Genomic DNA, 19,110 nt, shown 5'->3' on the forward strand with positions numbered 1-19,110 from the left:
AATACTATAGCCAAGTTCCAGAACTCCCAAGTCAAAGAGAAAATATTACAAGCAGCCAGGACACAATTCAAATATTGTGGAGCTGCAGTCAGGATCATGCAGGACTTAGCAGCAACTACATTAAAAGCTCACAGGGCTTGGAACAATATTCTGGAAGGCAAAAGAGCTTGGAATGCAACTGAGAATCAACTACCCAGCAAAACTGAACGTCCTCTTCCAGGGAAAAAGAAGGACTTTCAATGAACCAGGGGAATTTCAAATGTTCCTGTTGGAATGGCCAGAGCTGAACAGAAAGTTTGATCTTCAAATACAGAACTCAGGTGAAGCATAATGGAGGAGAAGGGGAAAATATGAGGGACTTAATGATGATGAACTACATGTATTCCTGTATAGAAAAATGACACAGATAATACTCATATGAACCTTCTCAGTTAATGGAGCAGGTAGAAGGAGCTTTTATAAATGAAGCACAGGAGAAAACTGTATTTGAAGATATACTGTAGTATAAAAATGGAGTCAATAGATAAAAGGGAAATGTAATGGGAGAAAGAAAAAGGAGAGGAGGAATGGGCTAAGATATTTCATATAATAAGATTTTTCTTTATTACAATGAGCTATATAATATGGAATGGAAGGGAAGAAGGCAAGGGGGAATGAGGGAATCTTTGCTCTCATCAGAGGTGGCTAGGAGAGGAAACAGCATATATACTCAATGGGGTATAGACATCTGGAGTAAGGAGAAGGGGGATGGGGGAAGGGGGGGGATGTGAGTGATGGAGGAGAGGATGGACCATGGGGGAAGAGTGGTCAGATATAACACATTTTCTTTTTTACTTCTTGCAAGGGGTTGGGATTGAATTGCCTGCCTGGAACCATAGGGCCAGGTGGATGCTGGGCCTAAGGGGTGGTATGTGGGCTTGGGGCCTCTTGGCCCCAGGGCCAGGATTCTGTCTGCTGCACCACTCAACTACCCTATAGCAGAGACAGAGTTAGAGGAGAGAAAAAATATAGTACATGGTAGTGGAGAAATACGAAAGGAGGGAGTTGCGATCAGCAATGGCAACAGTGGAAAAATATGGAAGTAACTTTTGTGATGGACTTATCATAAAGAATGTGATCCACCTGCGACAAAGCTGGTGGTGTTGGAACACAGACTGAAGCACATTTTTTATTATTCTTATTTTTGGAGGGAGGTTGCAGGGCAAATGTGGCTAGGTGGCCTGCCTGGGGCCACACAGCTGGGTGATTGTTGGGTGTCTGAGGCTGGATTTGGACCTCGGTGCTCCTGGCTCAAGGGCCAGTGCTCTGTCTGCCACCTGGCCGCCCCTACTATTATTATTATTACTATTTTATTTTATTTTGGGTCTCTTTTTTTTGGTTTTTGAAGGGCAATGGGGTTGGGGTGGCTTGCACAGGGTCACACAGCTGGGTGATTGTTGGGTGTCTGAAGCCGGATTTGGGCTCGGGTGCTCCTGGCTCCAGGGATGATGTTCCATCCACTGTACCACCTGGCCATACCTACTATTATTATTTTTTTTTCCTCTCCCCTTTATTATTCATGTGGGTCTATATTTTGGGGGGGGAATTATGTTTACTCTTAAACAAGAATATTTTAGTGATGCATAAAAAACATCATTTGTACAAAATAAGAATAAATTAATAAATAAATAAATGGGGAGAAAAAGAAAATAGGGTCAATATTCTTTCCTTTACTCACCTCCCAGAGGGATGGCAAGCAAAATATTGTGAATGGAAGTTAATTCTCAGTCTTGTTTTTCCTCTTCTTTTTCTCTTCCAGCAACATTTCCTCTTACTTCTTGCCATCAGCAGCCTGACTAAATCATATCAGCTCAGCAACCATCACTGGTCTATGATTCAATTTTTTCCTATATAGTCCACTGGCTGCCCAGACTTTGCCCCCCCATTTATTACTTGCTTTCATCTTAAATGTGATTTGTAGTATATTTTAAGTCATCTTGTTTTCTATTAAATTTCTAATGAAAGCACATTGGCTTCACTCTGGCTTCCTCTTGCCTGGGAGGAAAAAGGCAAAAGTTGTCATCATTCACATTTCTCCAACATATTAAGATTTTCTTTTATTTAAAGTTTTATTAAAGATTTTATTTATTTTGAATTTTACAATTTTCCCCCTAATCTTACTTCCCCCACAACCTACCCCCCAGAAGGCAATTTGTCAGTCTTTACGTAGCTTCTATAGTATACATTGATCCAAATTGAGTGTGATGAGAGAGAAATCATATCCTTAAAGGAAGAAAAATAAAGTATAAGAGATAACAATATCAGACAACAATATATCAGTTTTTTTTCTAAATTAAAGGTCCTTGGACTTTGTTCAAACTCCACGGTTCTTTCTCTGGATACAGATGATATTCTCCATTGCAGATAACCCCAAATTGTCCCTGATTGTTTCACTGATGGAATGAGGGAGTCCATCAAGATTGATCATCACCCCCCATGTTGTTGTTAGGGTGTACAGTGTTTTTCTGGTTCTGCTCATCTCACTCAGCATCAGTTCTTGCAAATCCCTCCAGGCTTCCCTGAATTCCCATCCCTCCTGGTTTCTAATAGAACAATAGTGTTCCATGATATACATATATCATAGGTATATGTTAAGTCATTTCCCAATTGAAGGACATTTACTTGATTTGCAATTCTTTGCCACCACAAACAGGGCTGCTATGAATATTTTTGTACAAGTGATATTTTTACCCTTTTTCATGATCTCTTCAGGGTATAAACCCAGTAGTGGTATTGCTGGATCAAAGGGTATGCACATTTTTGTTGCCCTTTGGGCATAGTTCCAAATTTCTCTCCAAAAAGGTTGGAACCAACCTCCACCAACAGTGTAATAGTGTCCCAGATTTCCCACAACCCTTCCAACAATGATCATTATCCTTTCTGGTCATATTGGCCAGTCTGAGAGGTGTGAGGTGGTACCTCAGAGAAGCTTTAATTTGCATTTCTCTAATAAGTAATGATTTAGAGCGTTTTTCAACATATTAATATTTTCTAAGAGTTTTCTTCACAACCATGTGTGGGAACAGAGTGTTATTAACCATATACTATAAATGAGGAAACATATAAAAAGACATGGGGAGGTATTAGTGGAAAGACCATTAGATTTAGAGTTAAAAAATACCTCAGTTCTCCTATATATCTGCAGCTTCTAAAATCTTAAATACCAGTTAATAATAGCTAGCATGTATTTTAAAATTTGGAAATTGTTCAACAAATATTTTCTCATTTAATTTTTCTCAACAATCCTGGGAGGTAGATGCTATTATTATCTCCATTTTATAGATGAGGACACTAAGGCAAACAAAAGTTACTTGCATAAAACTCACATAGCTAGTACTTAAGGTAAGACTTGAACTTAGATCTTCCTGATTTGAGATCTATCATTCTAGCACCTGTGCCACCTAGAGGCCCCTCTCATAGCTGGACTCGATCATTTGCTGCCCTTCTGAAGGTCAGCCTCAAATAATTTGAAAGCAATTCCAACCTGCATGGAGGGAAGTCTCAGAAATGTAATGTTAATATTCCCTTTCCAATTATGAGTCTCCTTTTGGGACAGCTGTGGTAGCCCCATAGCACATAGAGTAGCAGCCCTGGAGTCAGAAGGACCTGAGTTCAAATATGACTTTATTTTTTTTAAGGTTTTTGCAAGGAAAATGGGGTTAAGTGGCTTGCCCAAGGCCACACAGCTAAATAATTATCAAGTGTCTGAGACCAGATTTGAAACCAGGTACTCCTGACTCCAGGGCCAGTGCTTTATCCACTGCACCACCTAGCTGCCCCCAAATATGACTTTAGATACTAGTGGTGTGACCCTGGGCAAGTCATTTATCTCAGTTGCCCCTCCCACCCGCCCCCAAAAAGAGTTAAAAAATTAATAAACAGTGGCATGCAAAATGCTCCCAGCTTTGGGACTTCAGATTACACTCTATATTCTTTATTCTCTCACATTCAGTAATTACTGATTATAGCTCTATCTTCTCCGACCACCTACCCCTTCTACCGCCCTCTGTCCTGCCAACACCTCCCAACCTCCCCCTCCCTCTTTCCCTACCTTTCCCTAGTTCTCCCTTTCCAATCATCCATCACTCTCCTAGACAAGCCGTTGGGAGGGTAGGTTGGGGAGGACAGCACAGAATCCAAGTGGGAGGTATTCAGCTGAAATCATTTCCTAATTGTGTATATCAAAGTGATGTCCTTATTCCCCCTCCTTTCTCTGCAAACCAGTGAATCTGCCCCCCCCACCTTGCTAGCAAGGACTACCTATCTCTGAAGTCCAGTTATTTTCACTGGCTGTTCCCCATGCCTGGAGATCTCTGCCCTCCTCATCACTGCCTCCTGGATTACTTGGCTTCCATCAAGTCATAGTCAAAATTCTACCATCTTCCCTGATCCACCTTAATGCTCATACCTTCCCTTCAATTTCACACACACACACACACACACACACACACACACCTGGTTTGTACTTAGTTGTTTGCACCTCTTCTTCCCCATTAGACTGTGCAATTGAGGGCAAAAACCATCTTCTACTTTTTCTTTGCATCTCAGCACTTAGCATAATGTTTGTTCCACATTAGGCACTGTATAAATGTTTGTGGACTATTAGCTTCATAATTTCAGAGGGGACCTCACGGATCATCAAGTATTTCCCCCCCTCCCTAACTCCCATTTTCTGGATAAGAAAACTGGAACCAGAGAGAGGAAAACATTCCCCAAAAGTCACCCAGATACAGTAACTTCCAGAGCTACATCTTCTGTGTTCCAAACACAATTTGTGTCATATAATATGTAAGAAGACTGAAAGGGAAGCAGGTTAAGAATTAATTAATTCCAAACAGAGGATTTTCTATTTGATTCTGGAGATAATAGGGAGTCACTGGAGTTATTGAATGGGGAGAAGAATGACATGGTCAAATGTACTTTAGGAAGATCACTTTAATAATTACCTCTCTCTACCATACTTCTTAATCAACATTTGTTGAATAATGTTAATAATTAAATATAATATTTTATATATTATATTATATACAATTTGATATGTAGAATATATTATATATTATGTGATAACATGTGACAATGGTACTTATATATTGTATATAATATATTATGTAATATATTATAGATAATATGTTATGCCATAAAGATATTATATAAGAATATATTATTATATTTTATATGTGCATGTATGTATACCTATATATAGATAGAGATAGATATACAGATAGAGATAGAGATGAGAGAGAGAGAGAGAGAGAGAGATAGATGTAAGTGTAGGTATAGGTGTAGGCATAGGCATAGGCATAGAGATAGGCGTAGAGATAGGTATAGGTATGGTATAAGTATAGGTATGGTATAGATATGGATATAGGTATAGGTATAATATATATAGATTGATATAGAAATAGATACAGATATGAATGATATAGATATAGAGAGATGATATAGAAATAAATGTAGATGTAGATGTAGGTATAGGTATAGGTGTAGGCATAGACATAGGTGTAGACATAAGTATAGGTATGGTATAAGTATAGGTATGGGTATAGATAGATATAGAAATAGAAGTAGATACAGATATAGATGATATAGATACAGAGTGATATTGATATAGATATAAATGGAGATATAGAGATTGAGAGAAAGAGATAGAGAGATAGAGATAGAGATAGAGAGAGAGAGACAGAGACAGAGACAGAGACAGATAGAGATAGAGATAGAGAGATGGAGACGGAGACAGAGACAGAGATTATATATAAGATATAGATATACATAGATATAGATAGATATAGATATAGGTGTAGGTGTAGGTGTAGGCGTAGGCATAGGTGTAGGCATAGGCTTAGGCATAGGTTTAGGCATAGGCTTAGGCACAGATGTAGGTATAAGTATAGGTATGGGTATAGATATGGATATAGATATAAATATAATATAGATATATAAATAGATATGGAAATAGAAATAGTTATGGATATGGATGATATAGATATAGAGAGATATAGGTATAGGCACAGTATAGATATAGATATAGAGATGGGTATGGGTATAGGTATAGCATAACATAGGTATAGGTGTAGGTATAGGTATGACATAACTATAGCTATGGGTATAGGTATGGGTACAGGTATAGGTATAGGTATAGGTGTAGGTATAGGTATAGGTACAGGTATAGGTATAGATTAGATTAGACATAGATAACTCCTTTTTTTTTTAGGTTTTTGTCAGGCAAATGGGGTTAAGTGGCTTGCCCAAGGCCACACAGCTTGGTAATTATTAAGTGTCTGAGACCAGATTTGAACCCAGGTACTCCTGACTCCAGGGCTGGTGCTTTATCCACTATGCCACCTAGCCACCCCTAGATAACTCCTTTTGCAGAAGAGGAAACTGAGGTAGAAGGGGTGAACTCAAGATGAGTCTGAACTTCAGAGTCCCTTAAGTGCCCTTTCTAAACACTGATCCAATAATAGAGAGGAAGTTGACTAGAGAGCCCCGGACTTTCAGTGAGGAGAACAGACAGTTAAGGACTTCACCGTTTTTTGGCTTCAGCTAATCTTGAGCAAATTGTCACAGACCAGGACCTCAGAAACCTAGATTCAGGGTTCAAGAGCAGAAGTTATACATTTACCAGGCAAGCTGGTTAGAGATAGCAAGGTTCCCTAACTGACAAGCAGCAGGGTTTTGAGATTCTGCTTTTAAATCATTTCTTTGGAATTTAGACATTTCTTTCCCAAAGCAAAAATTGGGACAATCTAATTCAATTTCCAGGTTAGTTCATAAAAACCTTCCTCAGTTTTTGTTAGTTGTGATCAACTTCCCACAATCCTTTTTGGAATTTTCTTGGCAAAGACCTGGTGTGGTTTGTCATGATCTTCTCCAGAGGAAGAAACTGAGGCAAACAAGGTCTAGTGAGTTGCTCAGGATCACACAACCACTAAGTGTCTGAGGCTGAATTTGAACTCAAAAAGAAAAGTCTTCTTGACTCTAAGTCCAGCACTCCATCCACTGTGCCCCAATCCATATGAAAATAAGTTTAAAATTCAACTTTTAGGTTCCAAGTATAGTGAGACTTACGTTTTATATTTTTTAATTTAATTTTATTTTGTTTCTTTCAATTACATGGAGATATAATTTTCAGCATTCATCCTTTTGTAAACTTTTTTGAGTTCCACATTTTTCTGCCACCCTTCCTTCCCCATGATAGGGAGGAATCTGATATAGGTTAATGATATACAATAATGTTTAACATATCCACTGAAGTAGGATTCTTTCAGTGCATCAAAGAATCTAGATCTGGTCACAATGGTCCCTCCCTCAGACCCACCCAACCTCCACTCCCAAATCATGAGTGATAAGATCCAAACAAGTTATGGACCTACCCTCAGGTAGGTCATTGTCCTCATGTTGCAGATGGGGAAATGAAGGGTGAGAAAAGTGAGGGGGTCAGTCCCAGATCACACAGTCTGTAAGTGGCAGAGCTGGACCTTCAGATTGTTTGACTTCATAGTCCTATGTTTTTCCCCCTACATCCTGAGTCTCTTTGAGTCCTATCTCTAGGATGGCTCTGCTGTTATTTGATCAATGGAGCTGGTTGCTCCTGGTTGGAAACATTGCTCTGTGGTCAATTTTTAACTTTTTTTAGTTTTGATTCCAGTAGGCCTGCCCATCTCCTCTAGGGTTGGGGTGGTCCTAGAGATATACCCATCAGTCCAAAGATAGAGGTAAGTGGGTGTTAATTAACAAGTGTCTTTGCCACATGAATACAAACCTCTGCCAAGGAGCACCTTCTAACTACTCCTCTATTTCTTGTGATGCCAACTATTGCTCTCAGAGTATGCTCTGGAGAACATAAGAGTCCTGGCCCTCCAGGGAGATAGTCAATCTATAAGCATTTAGGTATCAAGCTCTACCTTACATGCTGAGGATTCAAAGAAAGATTAAAAAAAAAGACCCTGCCCTCAGGGAGCTCAAGTCTAATGTTGATAATGATGATGGTGATGGAAGTAACATGTAAACCACTAGACACAAGTTATATACAGGATAAATTACAAATAATCAACAGAAGGGAGACACTAGAATTAAGGGGGATTGGTAAAGGGTTTCTGTAGAAGATGGAATTTTAGCTGGGACTTGAAGGAAGCCAGGAAAACTGGGAAGCAAAGATGAGAAGGGACAACTTTCCAGGTATGGGGCAATGGTGATTTTTTTTTTGGTCCTTTGTTTTTGAAGAAGACTGTGACATCAGGAAGGTGATATCATGACATGCATGTGAATTGGATTTGAGTGAGGATGGTTGTGCTAAGTCTGGTGACCTCATTTTCTTCTCCAGAGTATCTAGATCCAGGGGCCAGATACTGATCAGGATGACTGGAGATGGCCCTGAATGAGAGACAATCAGGTTAAGTGACTTGCCCAAGATCATACAGCTAGTAAGTGTCCAAGGTCAGATTTGAATTCTGGTCCTCCTGACTTCAGGATCAGTGATCCATCCACTGTACCTTCTAGGCATAAGGCACAGCCAGAGGAAAAGGCCTGGAGAAATAGAATGACTTGTTTATGGAACAGTCAGGAGGCTAGTGTCCCTGGATCCAAGAGCACCAGATTGAATAGGTAGGAGGGAGTCAGGTTATAAAGGCTTCTTAAGTCCAAACAGAGAATCTTCTATCTGAACCTGCAGATGATAGGGAACCACTGGAATTTATTGAATTAGAGTGTTGTGGTCAAGCTTGTGATTTAGGAAGAACATTTGAACCTCTGAATAGAGGATAGGTTGGAGTAGGAAGAGATGTGAGGCAGCAGACCCCACCAGCAGCATTTGCAGCAGTCCAAGTATGAGGTGATGAGGGTTTGCCCCTAGGGGTGGGAAGTGGTGGGAGCAGCATCAAAAGAGAGAAGGCCACAATGAGAGATGTTACAAGGATAACTTGCTAATAAATCAGATATGAGGGGAAAGGTAAGAGTAAGGAGTCTAGGATGAAGAATGAAGGGGGTGATACCCTCCACAAAAATAGGAAAGGTAGAAAGAAGGAAGGACGAGGAGGGGACCATAATAGCCATCATTTATGTTTTACATGATTGCCCATATATGACCTATATCAAATTGATGACCATCTTAGTGAGGAGAAAGCGGAGGGAGAAAATGTTGAACTCAAATTTTTATATAAAAAATGAATATTAAAATTGTCCTTACATGTCATTGGTAAAAAGAAAATGCTATCTATAGAGAAAAATAATAATAACCAGTTATCAAAAATTTTTACAATATTTTACAAATGGTATTTCGTTTTATCCTTGCAACAGCCCTGGGAAATAGAAACTGAGACAAACAGTATGAAGTGACTTGCCCAAGGTCACATGACTAGTGTCTGAGGCAGGATTTGAACTCAGGAAGAAGAGTGTTCCTGATTCCAGGTGTTCTATTCACTATAGGACCACCTAGCTACCTCCTCCTTCAGATACACACAGGCCTTATATCATCTCACTTATTCTCAGTTTCCTCATTTAGAGAATGGTCCTAACAATATCTACAATATGCACCTCACAAAGTTGTCCTAGCAGACTCAGATGAAATAATATAGATAAAGAATTTTGCAAGTATGAAAAATACTATTTATTTTTTATTTTTAGGGATTTTTTTTTTGCAAGGCAATGGGGTTAAGTGGCTTACCCAAGGCCACACAGGTGGGTAATCATTAAGTGTCTGAGGTTGGATTTGATCTCAGGTACTTCTGACTCCAGGGCCGGTGCTCTATCCACTGCACCACCTAGCTACCCCGAAAAATACTACTTAAATAACATTTACCTTAGAGATATGGGACTAAAAGGGACTTTAGAGGTTATTTAGCCTAATCCTCTCATTTTATACACGAGGAAACTGAAAATAAGAAAGGGAACCCAGTTCCCATCTCTTCTGGTTAAAACTGTTGCTATTTATAAGGGGTGGCTAGGTAGTGTAGTGGATAGAGCACCGGTCCCGGAGTCAAGAGGACCTGAGTTCAAACCCAGCCTTAGACACTTATTAATTATCTAGCTGTGTGCCCTTGGGCAAGCCACTTAACCCCATTGCCTTGAAAAAAACCTAAAAAAAAATTTTTAAAAACTGTTGCTGTTTGTCCTTCATTCATATCAGGACATAGAAATGATTTGGATTTAAATAAGGGAGGGCAGAGTCACCAGCCTCACTTTCTTCTCCAGAGCCATCTGGGTCCAGTGGCCAGGATGACTGGAGATGGCCTTGGATACAAGTGAGAGACCTTGACCTTTTAAAGCTCAAACAGATCTCAGTTTGACTAAGGCAACACCCATTCAGTGATCTAGGTTAGGTAAGAAATGAAACCACAAATAATCACTTTTACTTAATCAAAAAAATCAATTTGGGGGGTGGCTAGGTGGCACAGTTGATAAAGCACCGGCCCTGGAGTCAGGAGTACCTGGGTTCAAATCCGGGCTCAGACACTTAATAATTACCTAGCTGTGTGGCCTTGGGCAAGCCATTTAACCCCATTTGCCTTGCAAAATCCTAAAAAAAAATCAATTTGGGAGGGGACGGTCTTCAGGGTTTCTGGTCTTAACAGAAATAACTGTCATTACATTCACGCTGAGTCAATCTGGGTCAAAACAATGACGAGTTCCGTCAAAACAGAAATAATAATGAATTCTAAGAGTTTTGGGTCCCCTAACACAGATGCAGGACTCAAGACCCCAGTGCCCAAATCCTTCAGCAAAAAGGCCTAATTCCCTCAAATGCCCCCTGGAAGAAGAACTGACTTCAAGCCTGCCAGATCTGATTCACTCTTGAAAGGGGACCTGGGCCCTGTGGAGCATGACAAAGTCTCCTGGTCTCTGGGTTACTGATTAATGATGAATTTAAAAAAAAAAAACAATCATGCACTGGTACCAGTAACAACACAACAGGGGTTGGAACCAAAAGTCTCAGGCACGTGATGAGAGAAAAGTAGCAGATAAAAAGCCCAGCCCAACTTGATCCAAGCCCCACCAAACCAAGTTGCAGTCAATCAGAGCCATGTCTGGTATAGAAGAGACCGGTGGTAGGTTGTCCGAGGGAGCAGGAACAGGTTTACCAGCCCTGGCACCATCCCCAGAAGTCTGTGCCCATGTTCCAGAGCAGACAACAATGCCCCAGCCCAAGTCCCTGGGAGCATTCCTTGCTGAAACAGAGGGGTTGGGATCCTCCAATTCTGCTGAAGGAGACTTGGAGTGCCTGGTCTGCTGCCACCGATACAGCTGGGATCGGCTGCCCAAAATGCTCAGCTGCCAGCACACCTTCTGTGCAATATGCCTGAAGCTCCTCCTGACCATCCGGGAGGACTCATGGATGGTCATCTGCCCCTTGTGCCGCATGGTTACATCTGTTCCAGGGGGGCTGATCTGCAACCTTCGGAACCAGGTGGAGGTCATGGGGAGGCTGGGGAGGCTCAGACCTGAGGTCCAGCTCTCTCCCCAGCAGCTGTGTCATCCTACAGGACTAGAGATGCCCAGCACAATGTATGTGGACAGTGAAGACTTGGAGAGTGCCAATCAAGTGGCTGCTCGGAGATTAGTAGTCCACTTGCTACTGCTGGTGCTTCTCATCTTTCTCATCCTTCCTTTCGTCTATCCTGGAACGATCCGGTGGGTTCTGGTCTTCATCATGTGCGTGGCCTTGATGCTCTCTTCCATTTTCTGCTGCCCACCAGGGAGCAGAAGCTGCTGTAGCCCTTTCAAAATCCTCCTGCCTAGACAACATAAGCACAACCATGTGGCTTCGATTGCCTAACTGTGACCTTCTCCCTAGTATAGAAAAAGGGTCAATGAAAAGATTTCTAGGAGGAGAAGACTCCTTCTAACCAGAGACTTCCAACCAGAAAACAAGAAGCAGCTCTTTCTGATACAAAGGTATCTTCCTCCAGAAGCAAACAATCCTGCCCTAAAGGATCCAAACATTGAAAAGGTGTCTGGTTCCTTGAGTGTGTTTGGAAGGTGAGGTCTCTATTAGGTAGACCCCAAAGCTCTTGTCTTTAACCTGTATAGGCTGGCCTCCATTCTGACATTTAGGCTTTAGATGAGACCTGTTTAGGGTGGAGATGGGAACCTCTAGATGAAGAAGAAAAGGACCTTGGGGGTATTGCTATATTTACTTTTTACTTTGAACTGGAACAATGATCACTGGGTGGGTTTCTCACACACTGTACAATGAAAGGGTTTATCATTGGCCAATTCTGACAAACTTTGTTCTGATGTTCCTTATTCTAAGGTCCCTTCCGATTATAACATTCTGTATTTTAAGGATCTTTCTTTTGATGTTCCATGTTCTAAGACCTTTCCTTGTAACATTCTATATTCTAAGGTCCCTCCCAGTTTTTAAATTTGATCTTCTAAGCATTCTGAATTCTACCTTAGAATACTATATATATAATATTAATAATATAATATATTATTAATATTATATACAGATATTATATTTTTAATTCTGACATCCTATGAGTCTATGGTTTTCCAGAGAAGAACTAATTCATGTGTTTCCGGGCGTCTGGATCTCCATTTAAGCTTTGTCATAAAGATAAGAAAAGTCATAAATACAACAGTCCTTACCACAGCCTCCACCCCTTTCCAAAGACTGTTTATCTGGAAAGTTTTCATTTGATGTGTCACGTCTGGGGTGAAGGCCAGGGTCAGATGAAAGTCCTTCTAGACCTTAGACCCCTCTGTTTCACAAGCGCATTGGTTGATGCCTTTTTCATAAGTGTATTGATTTCTCTGAATAGAAAGATGATCAAAATTATATTATGTGTATAGTTATTCATGTAGAGACCTTTGTTACAGTTTTAGCAAATATCCTTTTTAAAAAAATTCAACCTCACTTTCCACCCTACCAAAAAAAAACTTACACGGTCAAAACATTTTCCTTAGGCCCTTGGCACAGTGGGTCTACTGGGCATATTGGATAATAGGGTCACTTTTTTCCTTCCTGTCATCAACTCCAAGTCAGAATAACTCTTGAAATGTCAAGCTATTTCCGGAGGCTCTCAGCCAATTCGAATGGACCTCTTTAGGTCCTTTGATGTTGTTTGGGGTCTTTGAGAACCTAGCCAAAGGAAAATGGAGAATGGAAAAAAGGAGATTTTTGGCATTTGACCATAGAATCTTCTTGGGAAGAAATGAAAAACAGCTACTGGAGGTAGATAAGTCTCATGCCTATTCCTAAGATATTCTCTTTCTGTAAAAATGAGTGACTTGGAATCATAAGCTCTCTTCCAGTTCTTACATTCCATGTTTTAAGGGCCCTCCCAGCTCTGATGTCCTTTGCTCTATGCTTCTGATTTTCAGCTGAAATCCAGTTGAGTCTTCTGGAAAAAGTCAAGACCTAGAGAAATAGAATGGTAACCTCAGCTCTGTAAATAAACATTCGATTGTATTGTACTTGGACTAGGTCCATAAAGTTAGAGTTCTCTGGGTCTTAATGATTACCATCCTTTGGGATATTTATGGAATCATGTCCCATGGGGGTTAGCACTGTCCTAAGCAAGGTCTCTAGTCTGCGGGTGCTACCTCGTTGAAAGCACAAACAAACCAACCAGTTTTCTATGAAATTTTCAGCATTTGATATTTCTTTTTTAAAAAATGTTCTTCAATCCACTATTCTTTAAAAATTATATATAATGCATATAATTTGATATGTGGAAATATATATTTATATAAAATATGTATATATATATATGTGTGTGTGTGTGTGTGTGTGTGTGTGTATGTTTCCAGTTATCTTTTCTTCTGCTGCCAGCACTGAAGTCATGGAGTTAGAGGGCTCGGGGACAACACGTGTGTTGGACTTTCCAGTCACTTGGGACACTCACTATTGGTAATGCCTTGGAAAGAAAATTATGTGGAAGAAAAAAAAACAATGTGTATAGAAGGAAGAAGTAGACCATGGATCCCAAAACCTGGATTTGAATTCCAGCTGTGCCACAAACTCACTATTTGGGCTTTGGCAGGTTACTTCCTCGGTATGTAAAATTACTGGGAGGGGAGGAAGGAAAGTGCGATTAGATTTACCAGGTAGATGGTTTCTAAAGCCTCACTTAGACAGATAGGTGATACATAAAGCACTGAGCCCAGAGACAGGGAAACCTGAGTTCAAAATCTGCCTCCCATGGAAAGTCCCTTGAGCTCTGTTTGCCTCAGTTTTCCCATCTATAAAATGAGAATAATAGTAACACCTACTTCACAGGATTGTTGTGAAAATCAAATGAAATAATCATTATAAAGGAACTTAGGACAGTGACTCGTATTATAATAATAATAATAATAATAATAGTAGTAGTAGTAGTAGTAGTAGTAGTAGTAGTAGTAGTAAAGTTTGTTCCCTTCCCTTTCTCTTCATTCAACATTGAGTTAATGTATATATTTAACTAACATGCAAATCTAAAGATGAATTTTTAAAATAGGCATTTGAGGTTTGTCTCTTTGAAGCCATTATAACTATTATTGACTTACTAGTATCTTGGGATGAAAGCACTTTTTTGGCGGGGGAGGCACAACCAGGATTGTGACTAGCCAAGGGTCACACATCTAGTATGTATCTAAGGCTGGATTTGAGTTCAGGTGCTGCTGACTCCAGGGCTCTATCCACTGCACCAAAGATCCTCATCCTATAATCTGTAAATTCAGATAATTGTTTTCAATTTTCAAGCTTATATGGATTCTATGGTTGGCTATGTGACTCCTTCATTCTTATCCTCCCAGCCTAGCCCCTTCCAGCACCCCAACTCTGGATCTTTAATCCCTCTAACTAACTGGAAAGGCACAAGTTTTACATGTAGGAAATTCACCCAGCTAGGTTTGAATTCTTACTTTGCCACTAATTCAGGTAAGATACTAAACCTCTCTGGACTTTAGTTTTGCCATCTGTAGAATGAGTAGAGTCAACTAAGTGATCTCTGAGATCTACTTCTAATAATTTAAGACTATATAGCAAGTCAAAACACAGAGTACTGTAGAGTGCCTCAGCATACAGCTCAAGAATCACTGCAATAGAGATCAAGAGAGGCAGGATAGTATAGAGAAAATGAATCCCCTGAAGGAATTCCATGTATTCAAAGTCAACATATTATTCAATGCAGATCTAAATAATGCAACTTTTAGAGGGGATTTATTATTCACACCCATCAAGACCTAGAAAGTGTCTTAGATTTGAAGTCATAACACCTGACTAGCTGTGGGTCTTTGAGTAAATCACTGCTCCTCTTTCCATTGTTTGATTTTTCCTCTTCTGTAAAATGTTGATGTTGAACTAGATGATCTTTTAAGGGTCCTCCCAGCTGTGACATTCTGTGTTCAAAGAGACCTCCCAGATCTAAAACCTCATTATTTGCTGTAAATCCTGGTATATTTAGAATCTCATGCCTATCCTGAGACCCAGAAAGCAAGAAAGAAGAAATGCAAAGCAGGGAGTGGATGCGTTCTTGCTTGCTTGCTTGCATCTCTACCTCCTTCTCCCTTTGATTCTAAGAGCAAGATGTCATGGGCAGCAGTATGCCATGGTCTACATCATGGGATCTAGTCCCAAGGCTGTGTTGATGATGGGGAAATTGGTGGTGCCACTGAAAGATCAGGGTGCTTGGAAGTGAAAAACTCAATGACTCACCCTAGAGGTGGGAAAGCTCAGGATTTTTATTTCACAAGCCTGCAAAGTTCACAGATTAAACTTTTTCCTGGAGAGACAATAAGTTACTTGAGGACAGGAAAAGAGAGAAAGGAGAACAGCTATAAAAAGTAGCTGGGCCCATACTTCAGTGAATGAGTGAGTGAGTCCAGTTTGAGAAGGGGAACATGGGTCAAACTTTTAGAGTTTTACCCACTTCCTATTTAGGGAAGAATCAAGGAATATCTTCATGATTGGGGTTAGGTACCCATTTTGGAAGCTTGCCAGGTAGGAAGCTGAAGGAGGGGTAGAGAGATGGGTTGAGGTTACTCTTATCTTGGCAAATTTACATTTAACAATAAAGTTACATTGAACAACAAGAGGGAATTTTCATCTTATTGGGTTTATGGAAGCCCTCAGAAAATATGAACAGGTACAATTAACATTTTCTTAATATTAAAAAGCTGGTCGGACATTTCTCCTTCAACAGTGTGACCTTAGGCAGGTCAACATATTCCTCAACCCCTCCTTCAGCTTCCTGCCTTTCAGTCTTCCAAAATGGGTACCTGATCCCAATCACATAGATTTTCCCTGGCTCTTCCCTGCACAGGAAGTGGGCAAGAATCTAAAAGTTTGATCCATGTTCCCCTCCAGGCTGGACTCACTCACTCACTTCTCTGGGTCACACAACCACCTACAAAATGGACATCACTCTCCCTTCCCTGCCGACTCCATCAAGATGTCACAAGGGTCCATTGAGATTTGTTTGAGAAAGTGCTTAGAAGTAACTAACACTATAAAAAATGTTCCTCGTTCCCTCTCTCATCAGTACCATTTGCCTCCCATTTCCTTCTGACTTGCTTGGATGGGGGTTTCATATGACCAATCCCACCTCCTACAGCCCAACCAGCCCCTGGGACAGAGGGCACCAGCCACCTGTTTTCCCTTTAAAGAAAATAATGAGACATTCTGTGCAGGGAAAGTGAGTGTGTGTGTAAATAAGCCATATAATCACAGAATTGAGCTCTTGTTTGGGAAGGAGAACCCCACCCCCTCCACCTCTGTAGGGGTAAGGCTGGATCTAAAATTGTTGACCCAAGATCCTTCTGTATATCCTCCAGAAGCCTAAAGAGGTCCTCTGTTACTGGGATGGTTGAGCATCTGGGGACCATAGTCTTAGGGGGAGAAGGCAGCTGTCAGCATGAGATATATTTTATTTTAAAAGGTTCTAGAAGGCTCCTACTCAGAAAATCTTTTCCAAGGGACTACTTCCTCTTGGTGAAATCCCACCTTTAGAGTTTTGTTCTTGTTGGGGTTAAGGCACTATCTTCAGTCAAATTCAAAACCACTCAGCAATACCAACTATAAAAGATTTTAATGGGAAGAGGGACAGGTACATTCATTCCTCAAACAACCATTCAAGTATTATGATTAGGACTCTGCTAAATACTGGGGAAATCTACAAACCTCATGAAAGACAGGGTCTCTGCTCTCACAGAGCTTAGAATGCACTAAAGAACTGAGTCACAGACACAGATGTTAATGCAGAATATTAATGACAGGTGGATTGGAGAGCAGCACAACAAAATCCTATGGAAGAGTTAGGGTGAAGATCATCACCAAATGAAGGGACCTCCATTTTCTCACCCACAATATGAAGGAGATATAGGGGGTGACCCCAAGGTCCCTTTCAGCTTTTTCTAAAACAATGGACAGAAACTGATGATGATGTTTGTCCTTCATTTTCCTTTTTTGGCAAGACAATAGGATTAAGTGACTTGCCTAAGGTCACACAGCTAGGTAATTATTAAGTGTCTGAGGTTGAATTTGATCTCAGGTCCTCCTGGTTGCCAGTGCTCTATCCACTGTGCCACCTAGGTGCTCCCTGTCCTTCATTCTCAAAGAAGACCATGATATCAAGGTGATGATGACATGACAAGCATATGAATTGGAGTGAGGGAGTGCTGTGCTAAGTCACCAGTCTCACTTTCTTCTCCAGAGCCATCTGGATTCAATAGCTAGATATGAATCAGGATAACTGAAGATGGCCCTGGATGTGAGGCAATCAGGGTTAAGTGACTTGCCCAAGGTACACAGCAAGTAAGTAATCCATCTGAGACTGGATTCGAACTTCTGTCCTCCTGACTCCAGGGGTAGTGCTCTATCCACTTTCCCATCTATCTGCCCATGAGCAATGGAAAAGGGCAAAGATGGAGGAGTACAAAGATGGAGGGAGCATGTCTACAAATAACAAGCAAGGTGAGAATGGGAAAAAGGACAAAAAGAGAAGGATACAGTGAGAAGTTAGCCCAAACTAGTTATGGGATCATGTGTATCACAGGGGTTGAGTATGGAGCATTGTGAGGGTCAAAGACCTGGGATGTCAAGGAAACAGGAGGACATTAGGTCCTTTGGGTAGTGGATGTAGGAAGATCAAAGAGAAAAAGCACATTGCAAAAGGACCATACCATTGGAGCACGGTGAAGTGGTTTGCAAGAATTCAAAAAACTCAGGCTATCTTCAATTCAAGTGAAGGCTTTCATCTTGGAGATCATACCTCACAAGAGTGAATTGCTTCCCCAAAGGAGACTGGCACTCAACTGAGGAGGCAGCTTTTTAAAGAGCCAAGTACAAGAAGATGAAGCAATCAGGGACATGCAGACAAGATGTGTTAACTCAGAGACAGCCTGTGTAAAAGGAAAGTACTGTTTGGTACATGAGGGCTTATCTTGACCAGAAAGCCTCCTTGAGAGGGGGACTTAGGAGGAAGTCATTTTCTTGTTATTACGGGATTTATTTTGTTTCAAGGGGGAGGATGGATGCAGACTCCTTGGCAGGGAGCAATGTCTTTCATTGAGGTTCAGTAACCTCATCACTTAGTTCATATAAAATAAAAATGAATTTGACCTCAAAGAGTTCTTCTGTGTCTCACATCTTATATTCAAAAATCCCTTCCTGTTCTAATTCTAAAGGTTTCTTTCAGTTTCCATGTTTTGTTCTACAGTCTATTTTGGTGCTAACATATTCATTTAGAACATTCTAGCTTTTAAGTCTCTTCTAGTTCTGACAATCTCTGTTCTTAAGTTCTTTTTCAGTACTCATCTTCTATATTCTAACATCCCTTTCAGTTCTATTATTCTATATTCTTTTTAAAATTTTTTATTAAAATTTTATTTTATTTTTCTAATTACATGCAAAGGTGGTTTTCAACATTCATCCATTTGCAAGTTTATGAGTTCCACATTTTTCTACCACCCTTTCTTTCCTTCCCCCTCCCCATGCTGGTGAACAAACTGATAAAATTTGTATATGTACAATCATGTTTAATATATTTCCATATTGGTCATGTTGTGAAAGAGGCATTAAAACTAGGTGAAAGAAAAAAAAACCATGAGAAAGAAAGGAAAAAAACATAAAAATAACTTTTTAAAAAGTGAACA

General features: G+C 40.3%; 1 protein-coding gene across 1 annotated transcript; it reads left to right on the plus strand.

Annotated features, from left to right (window-relative positions):
- Nucleotides 1-11,008: 11,008 nt before the first annotated feature.
- Nucleotides 11,009-18,776, plus strand: RNF186 (ring finger protein 186). The gene has a single exon (XM_074218251.1). The coding sequence runs from the start codon at nucleotides 11,057-11,059 to the stop codon at nucleotides 11,807-11,809; it is 753 nt and encodes a 250-aa protein (XP_074074352.1). The 5' UTR covers nucleotides 11,009-11,056; the 3' UTR covers nucleotides 11,810-18,776.
- Nucleotides 18,777-19,110: the final 334 nt, after the last annotated feature.

This window comes from Macrotis lagotis, chromosome 1, assembly GCF_037893015.1.
Source record: "Macrotis lagotis isolate mMagLag1 chromosome 1, bilby.v1.9.chrom.fasta, whole genome shotgun sequence".
Taxonomy (NCBI): domain Eukaryota; kingdom Metazoa; phylum Chordata; class Mammalia; order Peramelemorphia; family Peramelidae; genus Macrotis; species Macrotis lagotis.

Bases quoted from the DNA above. Each gene is read 5' to 3' on its own strand.
- RNF186 (XM_074218251.1), top strand. From the start codon at position 11,057: ATGTCTGGTATAGAAGAGACCGGTGGTAGGTTGTCCGAGGGAGCAGGA.